Source organism: Centruroides vittatus, unplaced genomic scaffold, assembly GCF_030686945.1.
Source record: "Centruroides vittatus isolate TY-2023 unplaced genomic scaffold, ASM3068694v2 contig_790, whole genome shotgun sequence".
In the NCBI taxonomy this organism is placed as follows: domain Eukaryota; kingdom Metazoa; phylum Arthropoda; class Arachnida; order Scorpiones; family Buthidae; genus Centruroides; species Centruroides vittatus.
In genome coordinates this window covers 1,495,852-1,515,338 of record NW_027122510.1, presented here as the reverse complement: position 1 = coordinate 1,515,338, position 19,487 = coordinate 1,495,852, and the positions used below count along the sequence as shown (strand labels likewise).

General features: G+C 27.4%; 1 protein-coding gene across 1 annotated transcript; it reads left to right on the top strand.

Moving 5' to 3' along the window:
- Positions 1-1,113: 1,113 nt before the first annotated feature.
- Positions 1,114-4,963, top strand: LOC136981771 (alpha-tocopherol transfer protein-like). Its single transcript, XM_067278145.1, has 5 exons — positions 1,114-1,198; positions 2,648-2,890; positions 3,040-3,233; positions 4,116-4,226; positions 4,796-4,963. Exons 1-5 carry the CDS (start codon positions 1,114-1,116, stop codon positions 4,961-4,963), a joined length of 801 nt encoding a protein of 266 aa, XP_067134246.1.
- Positions 4,964-19,487: the final 14,524 nt, after the last annotated feature.

Genomic DNA, 19,487 nt, shown 5'->3' with positions numbered 1-19,487 from the left:
TATGAGAAATAATGACAAAATTGTACGTCATTATACACTTTAATCATCCTTATAAAGCATGCTCTGTGGCCTTAAAGATTATGATTATGTTCGGTTAAAAAGATGCTGATGACCCTTTATTGTTTGCATTATGCCTATTGAGTCAATTACTATATTATTCATGTCACGTAAATAATAAAAATTACAAAAATTATCATAAATTTGACCAATATTTAAAAAATTTTTCCTAACCTTGTTCATTTCGAAATATTATTTAGAAAGCAAATACGAATATTGTAATTTTTAAAAATTGTAATGAATAAATGAATTTGTGACACGTTATCGGTTTTATAATAGCTTTAAATCAGTTTCTTAATTAGTTAGTGACCTGTTTTTAACGAAGTGGAAGAGAGTGAACGTGCCTTATCATTATCAGTTTACAAGTCTATGTGGTTCGTGACCTACTGGTTGGAAAATTCTCATTTAAAATAATTTATTATTGTGCATTTTGATTTATTCGTACTGCTACAGGTCAGGTGAGTAATACTTTCTGAAAGAATTTTATTGGATGTTTTCACAGAGTAAAGATTATAATTTTATTTAATTTTTCTTTTATTTTTTAAAGTTCTTTCTATTCTTCATAAATATTAATTCCAACAAAGAATTGAAGCCATTTTTACTTTCTGAGAATCCCAAGAGAGTTCAATTTTTTTAATTAAAACCAATTAAAATTGCTCTTTAAAATCCATTTCTTTATTAAAGAGTTAATCCACGAGAGCCCATTTTTAAATTTAGTTAAGCTTATTAAAGCCCATTTTTAAATTAAATAGTAATAATAATCATTCAAGAATGTTGAAAAAACTTCAGTTTATCCAAAAAGGCAAATAAAAACTCTCTGTAATGTCCATGTAAAATTATAAGTTTAATTATAAATGTTTATTAATAAATCCGGACTTACGGTTTCAAAACATTCACAAAGATTGAAGATTATTCAGCTTATTTTAGTTTTATATTATATAAAAACAATTTATCAGTATCATAAAATGTTTTTATTGATAACAAACTCATGCATTTACTTATAAAATTTTATTTCTTTTTAAAATATTACGCTTTATAAACGAAGATTCATCGAAGATGGAACTAACCTTTAATCTTCCAGAAGATAATGAAGATTTCCCTTGGAATCGAAAAGAAGTTGAAGCCTTCAAGGAATTTCTCAGTAAGTTAATTTCTTAATAAATTTTATTAAGTGAATTGAGAACATTGCTTTTTTTCACGCTTTGGTTTTTCTATCAACCAAATACTCAATACTTGAAGCTATTGATGTATGGATATCGCTTATAAGAAACTTAATAAACTAATAATCAATAAGCTAAAAACTTTAAGATATAAGTTATCATTACACTGTAAAAATATTAGCATAATCAATCTCTCGATATAGTGAACAATTCCATTGGTCCTTACTACTCTTTACGTACAAACTGCATAATGAAAGATTTAGCTCAGTCCTCTGAGAGTTTATTATATTGAGAGTATACTGTATATCATTTGGAAAATAAAGGTCTTTTTAATGCAACATTCAATACATCTTTCTCATAACTGTACAAATATATCATTAATTGAGATTTAAAAATTAAAGTTTTAGTTTTAAAACATGATTGAAACATGATGATGATTGAAAATTCAAATACAGGATGCTTCTACATTATTATCGGAATTACTGTGTTTTATAATCTTCCAAATGGTTTACTTTTGTTGTAATGTGGCATACCAACACGTTGACGATCTTCCTGGAGGATTTTCTATAGGAAGCTGGCCCCTATGAGGTGTTAGACACGTGAGAAAAAGTAGCCAGAAAACTCCACGCGGCCACCTCATTGGTGAGGTTCCAACTATCGGTGTTCAGAGGTTTTATCTACTCTGCCACTGGTGGACTCCTCCAAATAAAAAAGAAACAAACTAAAGCTGCTTATAAAACATGAAAACGTAACTCAAAAAGTTTTACTCTAAATTAAATATACAGTAGAATCAATTCTGCAGAATACAACTTTAGCATGCATGCCTTTCATGCCACGTATTTCCAAGTGACAATTAATTCTTCTCTGTTCTCCAACATTTGTAGTGTAACTATTTTTACCTCAGTTACAATTATGAGCTTCAGTTCATCGAGGAAAATCACCAGGGAGAGTCTTGTAAACAACATTCTTCACGTTTCAAAGCAGGAAGAAATCAAATGGCTTAATAGCCTACAAGACTGCTAAAATCTAAAAAGTAAATTGAATTGAATCCTAGTAATCTCTGTACGAGACTACTAGGATCCGATATTTGATACATGCATATATCATATACATTTTCTCAACATTTGTGGTAAGCCAAACAGAAGGATATCACTTATTCTAAATAGTTTGTATCACATGGAATAGTATTGTCTTTGCCTTCCTCACACCAACTTTTCCTCTTACACATTGTCTTTTGTTTCTGAAGCTCATAGTCCTTCATGTTTCCTCCACTTGCTATAGCCATCTATCTCTTCCTGGATCTGTTTGGATCTGGCTGCTGGATCTCATTCTCGCATGCTTACCATTCATAATAACTATTATTTGTCTTGGAAGTTTAATATTTAAAAATAATATTTCGTAATTAAAAAATGTATTTTTCTTTTTTTTAGTTAACAAAAGGCTAAGATGCAGAACAGACGACATATTTATTCTTGGCATTCTTCGAGCAAGAAAGTTTAATAGAGAAAGAGCATATAAATTAATAAGTAATTATTATTCTTCAAGAAGAAAGTATCCAGCAATTTTTAACAATCTTAATCCCTCTTCATTAGAAAAGGTTCTTCGTTTAAACATAATGCAATTTTTGCCAAAGCCTGATCAACATGGACGATTGATCGGTGTTGCACGTGGCAGTAAGTATATTTTTTTAAATTAATTTATAAATTTTGGAATTTTTATGGTAATTTAAATCATTGATTTTGTAAAATTCTTATATAAATTCTCAACTTGCAAAAGGCTAACTAGTGCAAATTACCGTACATGCTTGGTTTTTTTATGATAGGACATTGGAACACAGATGTTGCCAATATTGTCGACGTTTTTCGATGCGCTATTTTATTCTTAGATTTATATATTAATTACCATCGTCTACAGACAAATGGTTTAGTTGTAGTAGTAAATGCTGCAGATATTTCTTGGAAACATATTGTTCAATTCACTCCTAATTTCATTCATGTATTGATAACAACTTTATACGTAAGTATTAAAATTTTTCTTAATTAATTTGACATCCCTATTTTGAAAACACGCAAATCTATACAAAGCAACTTGCTTTCTGAGCATTCTGTAATATTTAAATTTAAATCTATATAATTATATAAGACGGCTCAAAAATTATTTAATAACTTTAGAGCTTTGGTCTACCAACGGTCGAGTGGATAAAGCCACTGAACTTTGTTGATAGTTCGCACCTCACCAACGGACTGGCCACGTGGAATTTTCGGGCTTTCTTCGCGTGTCTAACCTCTCACTGGGGGCTAGTTCCCTAGAAAAAGTCATTACGGGATTGGCAGATCGTCCATATGTGTGTTGCCTTAACCCATCAATTTAATCCAATCTAAATTTAATGCTTTACTATAACTAAATGGCGAAGTGTGTAGATTTTACTTGAATGACTCAACCATTTCTGTTTAATTTCTAGACTTTATAATGGCTTGATTGTAAAAAAGAAACATCAACTGAAATTTATAAATTTATCAATTATTCATGGTTCATATATTCATACGTGAATAGTAATATAGATGCTCTTATACAGAGAATAATACAGATGCTCTTATTCAACTATAAAATACCTTTTCTGCAATAAAACTAAATACTAATAAAATAAAGCCCGTATTTACTTGTTAGATTCATTAAAGTTTATTATCGATATAACAATAAATGAGTAAAAATTACTGATTTTTCAGAAGTATTCTCGAAAAAAAATAATCATATTTTTCCACTGAATTGTCTGTCAGTTGACGTTATTTAATATCTTTCAAGAAATATTAAACAAATTATTTAAACAAATATTAAACAAATTTAGCTATATGCATATATATTTTTTAATTTAAAAATTTATTTTTCAATTTTTTACAGGATTCATATCAAATGAAATATAAAGAAATTCATTTCATTAATGTTAATAAGTATTTCAAAGGCGTGATAACATTATTATTGCCACTCTTGCCAGAGAAGCTAAGAAAAAGAGTAAGATTAATATAAAATCAAATATTTATGATTAAGTTCTTTGAAAATTTCTTTTGTGAAATGTGCCAAGAGCTCAGTTACTGTGATTCATTAACTCTTTCAACGAGCTCCTGCATGTAGTCCATTAAAATCTTCACTGAACATTTTACTGTGGTCCATTAAGATCGTCAATGATCTTCATAAAGTAGTTCATTAAGATCTTCAAATCATTTTTTACTGTGATTCATTAAGATCTTCGGTGAACTTCTCTAAATTACAAATATATCTCAATATTCTCAAAATAAATTTTTAATTTATCTATCTTAATGATTCACATATTTTATGGCTTACATGGATGATTGTATGGCTGGCATGGATGATTTATGGCTTACATGGATGACTGTATGGCTGGCATCGATGATTGTATGGCTGGCATGGATGATTTATGGCTTACATGGATGATTGTATGGCTGGCATGGATGATTTTGTGACTTGCAAGGTAGAAATTTAATAAATATTCAGAGAAAATCTTTGTTGATATTCATAATTGATATCCAATGTTCTATTAATTGTAATTATTTTTTTCACAGATACATCTATATGGATCTGATATCGATTCACTTCATACATACATTGATCCAAAATATCTACCCAAAGAATTTGGTGGAGAATTACCAAATTTTGATCCAACTGAATCCAATCAAATTTTGAGAAACAATGAAGAATACTTTCGTGATTGTGAAACATACTGGACATAAATATTTATATGTATAAATGTTTTAAATATTTATTTATTGTTATATTTAACTTAATATAAAATATTATATTAAATTAATATAATTTATCATTTTATAATAAATTATAAAAATGGTATCGCTGATGGCAACATGTAATTTATATTGCACCGAAAAAAAAAATTTGATGTTTTTAAAATAATTTGTTCGTAGAACAAAAATTAATTTTGTGTATTTTTTAAATTAAAATATTCAAACTTATATGAATGTAATTTAAGAGGAAAATCCAAATTTTATAATCTAAAAAATGCAAAATAAACTCATCATTTTACGTTCATTGCAAGAAGAACAAACTTCGAGGTGATTATTCTGATATTTTTTTGAATAAATTTTCTCTTTTTTATATTATAAAAAATAGTAAATTTGTGTTTTATTTGCTTAATATTTAAATTAGTTTAGTATAAAAAACAAATTACAAGTTTAAAATTCGTAATATTCTGCTTGAATTGCAGAATACCAAAATTTTCAGAGGAAAAAAATTCGCCACGTTTTTAAAATATTTTATTAATTCTTAAACTTAATTTACATAAAACTAATTCAATTACAAATTCATATAAAGATTTAATATAAATTTACTTAATTTAGGAGTAAATTGCGTTAATTTTTATATTTAAAAATCGATTACGCTAATTTATAATTAATATTACTAATATTTTGTGCCATTATTACATTTATTATAAATATATTTATAAATATTTTATTATAATTAATTATTTAAAAAGTTTATGTTAAATCTCTTTATTCCGGTTCTTATAATTACCGGCTCCATTTGTAATGTAAAATATCATGTGTTTTAGGTAATCTGAGCGAATTTATAGAGTAATATAAATGATTCTATAGTTAAATGACTTTATATGGATGATTGTATGGCTGATTTTATGGCTTACGTCAGGCCTGGCCAACCCAAATTGTTTCGCGGGCCACTTTGATCACGCGTAACATTATGGTGGGCCACAATTTAGGCAAACATGCTTTTAAAAAAGTAAAACAAATACAAAATGAATAAGATTTTATTGTTATACCAAGAGTTCGTACTCATACTTGCGCATTATAACAATGACACATGCAAATTTTTATTTATTTAATTGTTTTGGTATACACATAACGGGAAACAAAAGTTTAAATAGATATATAATATCACTTAGCGGGCCATACAATTTAACGTGACGGGTTTCATGCGGCCCGCGGGCCGCGGGTTGGCCAGGCCTGGCTTACATGAATGATTGTATGGCATAGCTGGTATGGATGATTCTATAGTTAATTTGGATAATATAGATAATTCTTTACTGATGACTCCATAGTTCTTACAGTTGATTCCGGAGATAAAACGATATTTATTTTCAATGCTTTATCTTTTACATTTTTAGAATTTTGCATTAAAATATACTTAAATTTTTTATTTAGTGAAATACTCTGTATAGTTAGCCACGGTACTGTATTTTAATAATGATAAAGAAGCTTTCTTTCGTCGTTCGTTTGCTAGTTTCATTTTTTTGAATATTGTTCCAATTTTCTTTTCATAAAAAACTAATTTAAAATATTTTAAAATATATATATATATATATATATATATTATTACTTCTTAATTTACATTTTTACATAAATATTTTCCATAAAATTTTATTAACTTATCTCCTAAACTTACGTTACTGTTTCATTCAATCTCTCCTCCATCCTATTCATTTCATTTGTCATTTCTGTTAAAGATATTTGGCTAATTAATTTTTGAATAATAATTTTGGTTTTGCTAACTGTTCCTTTAATTCTATCGAAAGTTTCACTAAATTCATTAATCAGTTGTTCCTCCATTTCTTGTAAAATGGGTTCCAGAATTTCATAAACTAATTTATCCTTAAAAATCCAATAAACCAAATTAATAAGTCTCAACACATGCTTATTCATAAAATTACATTAGAATTAGAACCTACTTGACTCATTTATGTTATTAATTTTGAATCAAGTATTTCATAGTATCTATTAATTCTTCATTGCGATTAACAATGGTGTAACAATATTAATATTTTTATTTGTAAAGTATTGTTAAATATAATTTAAAATGGTAAGAACTTATTTCTTTATATTTTTATTGTGTTTTAGGTGATTTTATAGTATTTAAGATGATAAATATTTGGTGAAGTTTTAATTTTCTCTGTGTAATTATTTCTTTGGTAAATCAATCATCTTGTAAAAATTTATTACATTTATTTTTTTACACTTCCATTAGTCTGTTTCCTTTAGACTTCTTAGAATTTCATTATCCTTCCGGAAAACCACTACTTTTCTTAGAATTTTACCATACTTTATTCCTTCTTTACTTCATAACTGAGTGCATAGATAGACACTGGGCATCTTTAACATCACTCTTTATTCAGGAATATCCTCAGAGTGATGTTAAAGATGCCCAGTGTCTACCTATGCAGCCAGTTGTAAAGTAAAGAATAATTAAAAGAAGACACGGTTTCGGAATAAGTCAATTTACCACACTTCTTGAACCATTACTATACGTGTCATCTTTTCACTTAAACTTTCAAGTCTTATTACACAGCAATTAAATCTTTAAAAATTTTTACAGACTTATTAGATTTTCACCAAATTTCTTTAAATTTTTACCAGGCTTTTTATGCTCTTCTAAATTTTTTTAAAATGCCATTATACTTTATACGTTTTTAATAGATTTAGAATTTTACCTGAATCCTTATTCTTTTACTAGATTTCTTAGAATTTCACCAAATGTTTTAGTTTTTCACTAAATTTTTTAAAATTTCATCAGATTTTTGATAGAATTTTTTAGAATTTCATCAGACCCATTAGGTTTCCAGTAAATTTCTTAGATTTTCACTAGAATTTATGGATTTCTATTAGAATTTATGTCTAGACTCCCGCTATACCTTTTGACATTTTATTTCAAGATTTCTTAGAATTCTATTTGACTTATGTCTAGACTTTCAATAGATTAATATCTAATAGAAGCAATTCTTAGAAAAATACTCATGAAAAACTTATTTTCATGATTTAGCAAGTGTTTAACTCACGACAACTTGTTTAAACAAGTAGTTTATACAAATATATAAGTACACATAATTTATTTTCGATTCTATTGTTTACTTTCGTGTAAGCGAACAAACAACGAAAAAAAATATCTAATTTATTAAGCAAATTTTACATCATAATAAAGAACTACCGTTTATTTAATGTTATTGGATTAATATTTGCTGTTTCTAAAAAATCTCCCCCTCGATATTTTAACAATAGTAGAAGATAAAAAGCATTTGATGCTTTATTAGTATATAATTATAATTGAACAATACAATGATTATTTAAAATATAACTTTTTGTCTGAGGAAATTTTTTAAATACTTATTAAATGTATTAAAATTTTAAGCTGTAAACTACAGTATATTAAAAAAAAAATCGGAAAACAGTACTTGTGTATTCGTTTTTACTCAACAGATGGCGCTTATTTAAAAATTTCGTCAATTGTGTAGTATCCAATAAAATGCATAATATTGACAATTTTTTTGAATTTGAATTTTAAAATACTGTATTTGTAAAATGTTAATTCAATTTAAATATTCTAACTTTTAAATTTCTTTTTAATTATTTTTAGTTTTTATTTATTAAAAGTACAGTATTTTAGAAAAAAATAATTATAGTTCGGATTGTCCGTGTTATTGGATTATCCATGCCACCTCTCCCCACCATTAGGCCGGATAATCGGGAATTTACTGTAATTTAATTCACTTTTAAAACACATTTCTATTTTCTACATTTTATTTATTTTAGTGTTTGTTATTAAACATAAACTTATCGCAATATTTTGTAACATATACCTATTTGATTTGATTTTAAATAAACTAGGACACGTTTTACGTCCAATCTTTTCTGTATTCCCACCATTACAACTACTAATAATCTTCTATAATCGAATAGGAAATGTATACCGGTCGTAAAAATGAGGGTACTGAACTAGTTAGACGTAGAACTAAGTCTATTGTATTTAAAATCGAATAAGATATACTATTTTGTTACACGTATCTAAATTTTATGTAAACTTTTAAATTGTAGGGATTATCCGAGGAAGACAGGCCTGGGCGCGGTCGAAACATCGGTAAATCACGTGACCAACTTAGTGCTACTAGTCTATCTATCTACCAGTATAATGTGGTGTTATAGTAAATATTCTAGAAAAATTAATTATACAAAAATATCGCATATCGTATTTGTATCACGAACATATTTTGCGCTTCGCTTAAACTTCACACATTAATATAGAGTAAAATTTTACTTTTTTTGAGTTTATATAATAATAATACAAGCAAAGTTAAGTATTTGTATTTCTTTATTTGTATTTCTTTTATTTGTATATTTATAATGAGTTATCACTATTGCAAAATACATATACATAAGCTAAGATACATATTTCAAAATTAAGAAAAATTAGAACTTAATATAACATGAAAATAAACATGTGTTTTTAACATTGCATTAATCAATATTTAAATACATACATTATATAAAATAACTATATTTAATTACATTGTAAAATAAACAAACAATTTAATAGACCACGTTTTTAAGATAAAATTAATGTTTACTTTAATAATTACAAATATAAATTCTGTTAATTTAATTCTAATTTTTTAATTTTACAGCTTGGGGATGTTTTCTGAGTGGAAACACTTATCGTTTTAACAAGATTATTCAACAACATTGTTTTATTACTTTTTAAAGATATCTTTTTTCTATATCTGCAAGTCTTTTACATGTATTCGTCGTACTATTTAAATATTTAGGTAAATTCGGAAAAAATCGTTACAGATGGCAGCAGTGGAGGACATACATTTTTGGTATCCTGGAGTTTAAACTGCTATGGGACCTTTTTTGCAATCAGGAAAAACAGGACAACATCCAAGAAGGTCCTAAAGATCTTGCTGCCCTTGCAAGGTTCTCGAGGTCCAAAGGACGAAAAACAGGGTGTTAGTGAAATCATTCAAAATGGGCCATAATGAGTTCCTTCCCACCAGCACCTTAACGGTTATGGTGCTGGTGGTTAAAGGAAATATATAGATTAAAGCTTAACCTATGTATCTTTAACACTAAACACTAGTAAAGATATAAAGATATAACGAAAACTTACCAAAAAACAAAGAAAAAAGATCTGGATGGACAAAAATCGCACCACTCAATATCAATGTGCGGAAAAAGAGATTGGTTCATTCTTACTAGGGAGATAGAAGGTTATGAGAGGGGCGCTTGTTAGGATAAAGAGGTGGAAATCTGATTTTTGATGTTAAAATGCACAAGCGAGACGAGTGCAACTTGAATAGAGAATTCAGATGTCTTTTTATCGTTCGAACCGACTCTAGCCTAAGGGCTGAGCTGAGGAACTATTAAGTCGTGCTCCGAGGGTGTATTCGAGAATCCATTTGCCATAATAGGCCATAAATAGATTCTGGCGAATTCAGCAAGATCATGCAGCTAGGAATTCGGGCGCTGCAATCCATCGAGAAAATTTTTAAATGTGATTAATTACCTGCATATTTTGAAGCCATATGAAATGGGTATTAGAGCATATCCTAAAGTCAATATTAGGTATTTCAATCTATTCGCTTCTAATTCCATCAATAAAATAGTTTAATTTTAATAAACAAACTATTTTGTTGAAAAATTTATTCATTAAAAAAGTTACTTCGGGATTAGAGGCCCTAAAGCTAAAGCTTTATTAGTTTCATAGTAGATCTGCCACTGGGTGGGGGTTTTATTTTTTTTAACTCTCTACCACGTGGGCACTAAGAGAGACGTTTTATCAGGTTCGTCATGGATTCGGCTATATTCACAATGAGGTAGCCAGGAGATGAAGGAGGGACTTTGAAATATTCGGATGAATAACCTTCCGAAAAATTTGAGGAATTTTTCGCCCCTTCCGGATTCGATCTCTGTTCCCCAGAGCAGTAGACTATCATTTTAACAGCTTGGCCTCCAGCCAATTAGGTGGTGGAATGGTAGTTGAAATGAATAAAAATATCATTACAAAATTTATAAAATTATCCCTAATTTATAAAACACATTTTATTACCATTTTCGGGATGTATTATAAATATCAAACGTGAACAAATGTTAATTTCGTGAACAGAATCCCAATTTATGACACTAAACCTATAGGAAAGAAGAATTCGATTTACAATGGCTCGCATAACGAAGGTTTCCTAGAAATTAATTAAATGGTAAAAAGTCAGGAATGTAACGCATATAATTCACGTAATAAAACGAATTTAAAAAATATTACAGAAATGAATTTAATCAAAAGACAATTTCCATCAAAGAATTTCATATCATTTGTCCAGGAAATAAGTTCATTTGTGATTTTATCACGTTCCTTTAATATATTTAGAAACATAATTTCCTTTTCTATTATCATAACAATATATCCTTTATTCGCATGAGAAAATTAATTGAGATGATGAGAGATGGAATATTCATATTTCAAGTAAATACTTTTCTCTTAGTCCTTATCATTACAAGCTGACAAGCTAACTAGTTAATTAATTTAATTTATCATTCTTATTAAATAATAATTCTAAAATTATAAAATAATTAAAAATAAAATATGTTATGTTTACAATTACAACTGCAATAAAAACAGGAAATAAAGAATAAATGAAATCAAGTTAAAGCTGTATTTATTTTTAATAAATTAAAATACTCAATAAAATACAATCGAATTTCCAATAATGGCGTCTTATAAATGGCGGCCATATTTTCAGTAACTGTTTTTGAAATGCGTTCTGAATAACCTGCAACTACTGCCTTTTTTGTTCCCATCAGTGGCCGTTGTTTACAGGTTTGATTGTATTAAGTACTATTTTAATGTAATTTAAATATTAATAAATAAAACTATCATCTATTTATTTAAAACATAATAAAATCGAATTTAATACTTTAATTAAACAAATATTTCACATTTAAACCTGTGAACAACGGTTACTGTAGAAAACATAACAAAAAAAAAAATGGCCGTTGTTCGGAGGTGGCCGTTATTGGAAGGTCGACTGCATTTTTTAAATAAAATTAAAATTCTTCTCGCTTAAATTCCATTTATGAAATTCTAATTATAACTTAATTGGCTTTAATATTAAAAACATTTTATTTGAGTTATTCTTTACTTTAATTAAATACGATTTCATCTTTCAAGGAACAAATTAAATTAATTATTTTAAGTTTAATTAAATGATAAATAAAACGAGACAATTATTTGATTTAATGAATAATTAAAAAAATAAAAGATATATATATATATATATATATATATTAATTATTAAATCTACCAATAAATAAATAAATAAATAAATAAAGCTTAAATTTAAAATAATACAATAAATATTTACAAATTTTTTTAATTATAATTTATTAAATTTGTAATTAATAAATGACTTGAATAGTTTTTCAAATAATTATACAGGAACATAAAGGAGGATGATTCAAAAATGTATATAATCGACAATATAAAATCAGCGTGTAAAGAGCGGTCCAAGAGTCAATTTGACATTCCTATTTACATCTAAAATACATAAAAATAAAAGATAGGTAACTGGCCATCGTCTATTTAAATTTAATGTAATCCCTGTATAAATGAATATAAGTAAATTTTTATTGGAGAAATAACAAGAAAATATTTAAAAATTACCATTTTCTTGTTTGATAATTTAAAGTTTGAAAAGTAAATATTTTGGTTAATTATACTTGATTCCTGTTTAATACAATTTGTTTTTGTATCTTTTCTAAAATATAAAATTATTCACGCTGAATAATTATTCCGAATAATAATTTTCTTGGCGACTTTTATAAATAAAATAATAAAATTGTTTACTTCAAAAACTTACTGGAATTAAATATCATTTAATTCCAGTATTATATTAAGAGAGTAGACATTAATAATGCACTGTATAAAAGATTATTTTTACAAAAATAGAATAAAAATACAAGTATTTTCATTATTTATTTTAATACTTTCCATATTTATTCTTATGAGTGAACGGTTGCATTTATTTTTTAATCTTTTATAAATAAATATTTCACTAAAATAAGGTGAATCACCTTTAAAGGTTCACACATAAAGGTGAACTTCTACCCCTTTAAGATACATTTTCATCTATTTTCTACACTTTTATGAAAGAATTTTTTCATCTATTTTATTATTTTATATACATTTATTATGAGAGAACCTTTCACCTATAAATATAAAGCTTTCATTCTTAAAGGTTCTCTCATAGGAGTAGATGTTATGAGTGAACCTCTTTATTCCGTATGAGTGGATCTATTTTTATCATCTATTTTTTTATATCTTTCTAAGAGAACTTTTGGATCAATCTTTAAGGGTGAAAAGTAAAGATTCGCTCATAACAATAAACCCTTATTCTTTACAAGAGAATATTTATATTTTTAATACTTTTATGGAAGAATTTTTGAACCTATTTTTTTTTTATATACTTTTACGAACAAACTTTCCATTCATAAGAATGAACTTTTCACTATTAAAAGTTCTCTCTCGTAAAGAATAGAGAGCCATTCATAAGGGTAAACATCTACCTTATTATTGCATATTTACAAGTAATTTTTAGAATTTTATAACTAAATCTTTGCTTCTATTTTCTCTATTTTTATGAGAAAATATAAGCAAAGTGCCGCATTGCCTTACTATTCACTTGAGGTACTGTACGTGTCTTACATGCCTAATGGGGCTCCAAAATTGTAAAAAAAAAATAATTTTACCGTCGTAATTTGTAAATAAGACATTATTAATTTACTATGTCATAAAACTACGTAGAAGTGCCCGAATATTCTGTATCTAGGGCCTCCGAAAGTCATAATCCACCATTGCATATAGTGACACGTTATCCAATGGACAAAAAAAAAACAATTGCCTGGAGCTCTAGGCGATCTTTTATAAGAAAACATTTCCCTTAAAAAATTCCATTGAAAAGAATGTCTGAAAAAAAAACAAAACTTTACATAGAGGCCCCTAAAGATTTATATGGTTCTCATAAGGCTATAACGCTCAATTGATTGCATATGGGTAAACTTTATATGTTTTCCATGAAGATTGAGGGTAAATTTTTCAATTATAAATCATAAGGATAGAAAATAAATTGAAAATCCGCAACATCTTGAAAAGTTCTTTGTTAAATACATATACACATAAACAATCTCCATTTAAGCATTTGTTAATTTGAATTACTTAAAGAGTGAACAAGTCACAAAATCGCCATACAGAAAAAATTGATATTAAGGTGTTTAAAGAACAAATTTAAAGAGAAAAAAATCGATATCAGATGTTGGCATAATGATAAATAACTTCAATTTTTGCATATTTTTGAAACTAATTTTTTTTTTTTTCTTTATAAGAAGAATTACAAATGGCAACTTACATGAATCATTATTTTCTTTAACCATTACAATATCTATAGCTTTTATATTTTTCAAACTGTTTAATTTAAAAAAAATAAGAGAGAGAAATTTCTCTTTCTCCCTTTCTCCAATTTATTTTAAATGTGATATTTACGCAAAACTTTCCTTCTTTTTTCCCAAACATTTACAAAATTAGATACTCGCGGGACTATTTTTGTCATGTTTAGCAATTTTCTATGAGCAATCAATCATTTTTCTGCCCTTTTTTTTATACTTGTGAAAGGTTCTTTGATTGATTTTCCTATTTTTTTGTTATTATTTTTCGTTTTTTTTAAATCAGAAAATTCGTCACATTGTAAATTATCATTTTTCCTCTTCCTTTTTTTTTATTTTTGCTTCCGTAATATTGATTTCTATTTCACGGTTGATATTTTAATTTAAAGAAAACTTCTTTTTTTCCTTATAAAAACAATATTCTGTGTCATTATTATTATTTTTTTGTTAACAGATGGCAGCACTATAATTTTTGCGAAACTAGTGTGACGTGTTTTTGATAATTTTTATAATTATTGGTCCTTTATGACATCATTCGTGACGTGGGCGTCATATACCTTAAACTTAGTCACGTTTTCGGAACGAATTTATTGCTTAATGAATTAAGTAATTAGGTTATATTAATGGCTTTTAAAGTTCTATAAATTAATAACCCGATTATTATTTCCTTCCTCAATTAAAATTTAATTGCTTTTAAATTTTGATATACTGTACTTTATAGGCATGAGTGACTGATGGGTATGAAATATTTAAAAATGTTTAAAAAAAATTAATAGTAAATTATATTATAATAATACAAATTGTTCTCATAGTAAATGTAAAATTTATTGTAATTGTGAACATTACAAAGTTGTAATGAAAATTACGAGTGTTTTATTCATGGAAATTACTGTTATATGCTTTCTTGCTATGCGAATATTACAGTTTTAATTGAAGTAAATTACTGTTTCTGTGTTTGGTTAAGTTGTAAAGTTTCATTTAAATAAATTAACATAGTTGTTAAAATTGCTATTCTTGTAAAGAATTTAAAACTATGTTTTACCATTCGTACTGCTCAGCAAATCTTCTTAGTTTAACTATTTCCAGCTCTTCTATTAACTTTTCCTTCTACAACATTTCTTTCTAGTAAACAAATTTTCCTAATATATAATCCTTAAATAGGAATCTACTTTCAGTAAATTCTTATTAAGAGTTTTCCTAGTACACCTCTATAATAGATCACTCTAGTATAATAGATCTTACTAGCAGGCTCCTATTGCAGATATTTTAGTGGACCCCTCTAATAGATCTCTCTACAGGAGATTATTGTAGTAGTCTCCTATTGCAGATGTCTTACAGGTTCTATAACTGATCTCTATAATATATCACTATAGAATAATAGATTTTTTTTCTTAGCTTTTTTTAGCTTCTATGGAAGATATTTGGGAAGTCTTTTTAAAAAATCGATCTAGCATAATAGACCAGTTAGGCTTCTATTATAAATCTGTGATCACATTTTCTTTCATGCTATAATAAATTTCAAGTACACCTCTGCAATACAGGTATTTCAGTGGATTCTCTAACAGAACTCTCTACAAGAGATAATTGTGGTAGGCCCCTATTATAGATATGTCTCGTAGGTCCTATAAACACATCTCCAGTACAGTTCTGTAATAGATCACACTAGTATAATGGATCTTTGTAATAGGTTCCTTTACTAATATTTCAGAAGACACCCCTAAATGGTCTCTGTAGTATATCATTAGGTTCCTGTTATGGATCTGTTTAACAGGATCGTATTCTCTCAAAGCCCTTGTAATAAACTCTACTATATTCTTGTAATAGTTTATTCTAGTATAATACGGTTTTGTGGTAGGCTCCCCTTACAAATATTTCAATAATAGACCTTTCCACAAGCGATCACTCACTCCTATTATAGATATGTCTCGTAGGTCCTATTACAGATTTCTAGAGCATCTCTGTAATAGATCACCCTACTATAGTAGATCTTTGTAATAGGTTCCTATTACTGAAATTTCAGAAGGCTTGTGAAAATGCTCTCTCAATTATAAGCAGGCTCCTTTTACAGATTTATTTAACATGGTACTATTACAAATCTGTTTCGTAGGGGTTCTATTGTAAATCGATTTAGTGTAACAGATATTTATAATAGGTGCCCATTATAGGTCTCTTTAGAAGACCACTTCTAACAGATCTCCAAAATATGCTAGCAACGAAACCTTCCATATGTACAGTACAATTTACTTAATTGTTTTCCATTTCTATTCCATGTTTACATTCTAAATAATGTATTAAATTTAAATAGAGCTTGAAATATTCCATTTCTTCTTTTTTTTTCTTCTTTAAAGTATATAAAGTTTTTGAAGTAGTTTGTTTTTTCCAGTTCGTATGACTTAATATATAACAAAAAGAAAATATTTTTTTTTGTTCATACTCTGCTTGATCGAATATATATATATATATATATATATTTTACTAGCTTCAGGCTATACCCAACTTCTAAACAACACAGAATAAAAAAATAATCTTGAAATCTTTTACCATTAATCATTGGGATTGTTATTTTATCCAGTTAAATGTATATTTTAATCACGAATTTTCTAATCGTGTTTTCGTTTTACCAATAAGCCATTTTACATTAGAAAGGACCAATTGATGATAGCTAAATCGCTTCATTAAGCTGTTTAGTTAAGCTGATTATGTTGATGTTTCTGTGTTTCTGTCATTTAATCTATTAATTTGCATCAACGTTGCAACTCATTCGATCCTGGCAGCTAATCCTTTATTTTAACTACCGGTATGGCATAGTATTTTTTTAGTGTAATATTCGATTCTTTTAAGGTTTCTACTCAAAAAAGTTATTCTCTTATTATTAAAAAAAAAACATTTCTTTTTATGTTAAATAAATGAATTTAAGCCAAAAACACAAATTGCAATATACTTTTCTGAATGTAGGTACTTTAAAATTTAAATATTTTCAATTATGAAGCCTCAAAAAAGAACACCAAACTTTTGTCAATTGTTTATTGAATTAAATATTAGTCCTTTGTTTTTTGTGTGTTGATTTCTTGTAACTTTTTCTTTGTCTCTATCTTTATAAATATTTTACCTCTTGATCAAAAACTGAAGAAGACAAAAATCACGGTGTCAACAGTAAACCAATTTTACAAAATAAAAAAAAAATTGCAAACTTAGAGAACTCTCTCAGTCTCTCTGTCTCTCTCTCTCTCTATTTCTTAGAATAGAAAGAGAGATAGAAAGAAAGGGAGACGAAAAAAAAGCATTCAATCGAAAACGGTACAAGTAGTATTTGAGTTTCTTTTTCCACTATCAAAATCTTGTTTCTTTTTTCAATTGGAAGTAGAAATTTCCACTTAATCTTTTAGATCCAAAGATTATTGGATCCTCAACTTTAGAATGAGTTTCAAATATTCATAATCCCTACTCGTTGGAAAATTTTGAACACGAAAAAAAAAAAGAGTACGTCATAAAGAGCTAGTTTAAGATCCAAAAATATTCCGCATCAAGAGAAAAATATTAAAAAAAAAAAAACATCAGAAATTGGTAGCGTCATAATCCAATATGTGATCGATAGAGAGTTTGGTTTTAATGAAATCATACATAATCTAGTGAAGCTAATAATTATATTATATCTCTATATAGATTGGGGATCTTATCTTAGATGGATGAAGTTTCATCGAAACTATACTGTGGTCGAAGATAAAGAAGTGTTCTTCAGTTAAGGAACGAAAAAAAAAAAGGAAAAAAAAAAAATGGATGTCTTGAAGAAATCCCTCTGTCCGATTTCGCTGGACAGATATCCAAAAAGTCAAACAAACATCTATAGAATCGATAATAGTGCAAAAATCTTGACTCTTCCTTGTTTGTTTTCTTAGGCTGTCTTAGTTAAGAATCAATCTAAAGCTCTAAGGGACTTGAAAGTGTCAACGAAGGATCGCTATTTTTATTTATGCTACACTCCGTGATATGCAGTTTTATCGAATTGCATTGGGTATTCTATTTGGATATATCAATACCATCTGGAATTGAATTTTTTAAATGTTGTTTTTAAATGTAAAAAAAGAAAAGAAGAAGAAGAAGAAGAAGAAGAAAATAAATTTCAATCGAGTATTCAAATATTTTTTTTTTATTCTACATTCGATACTAATTCTTTTATTTTTTTTTTCCTATCTTCCTCCCTCTGTTTACAGAAGAAATGTGATTTATAGTATGCCTACTACTCCATATCTTATAGCTAGATTGTAAAGGGAAAAAATACTGTTTGTAAAAGTTTATTGATGTAGATTATTTATAGAGGTGTACTATTATAAATTAGTTTCATTACTTATGCATTTACTTCTATGTACAGCTCATAGAAGATTTTATTACTCATGTTTTTTAAGAGTGTAACATAATTATAACTAATATAAATAGTATATAATGAATTACACAATATATATTTTTGGCTATTTCAGCCCTTTTTCTATGCCTATCGTTGGTTCGGCCAAGCTCATAAGGGTGAGGGACAGGGCATGCGGATTTAATTCGGACCCTCTAGAGTGGAAAACTGACCTTATACCGCCTCTGCTATCCGGCCGGCATACTACATATTATACATTGAAGTGTAATGTATTTAACTAGTATTGTATATAAGTGTATATATAATGTATACGTTAATAGTACCCATTATAAACTTAATGTAACTAATATATATTACATCAAGTTGTGTGTAATATTTATAATAGCTACTATATATTGTATAGGGCGATAGAGAGGTAAGACGGAGTTCGAACAAACACATTTATGAGGCCTCCCCCTACGAAATCTATAAAAATATTTAATAAATTAATAAAACATAAATTTTTCATCGTTTATCATAAGAATCTATAATTTTTTATCATGTTTTTATATTAAAAAAGCTAATTTTACGCCCTTTGCTCGAAAGCTCCATTCCGTTCTCGCTGTGGTTCTATGGGGACCTCAATAAATTAATTATTTTCAACAGTAATTTGTTAATATTTTACAAAAC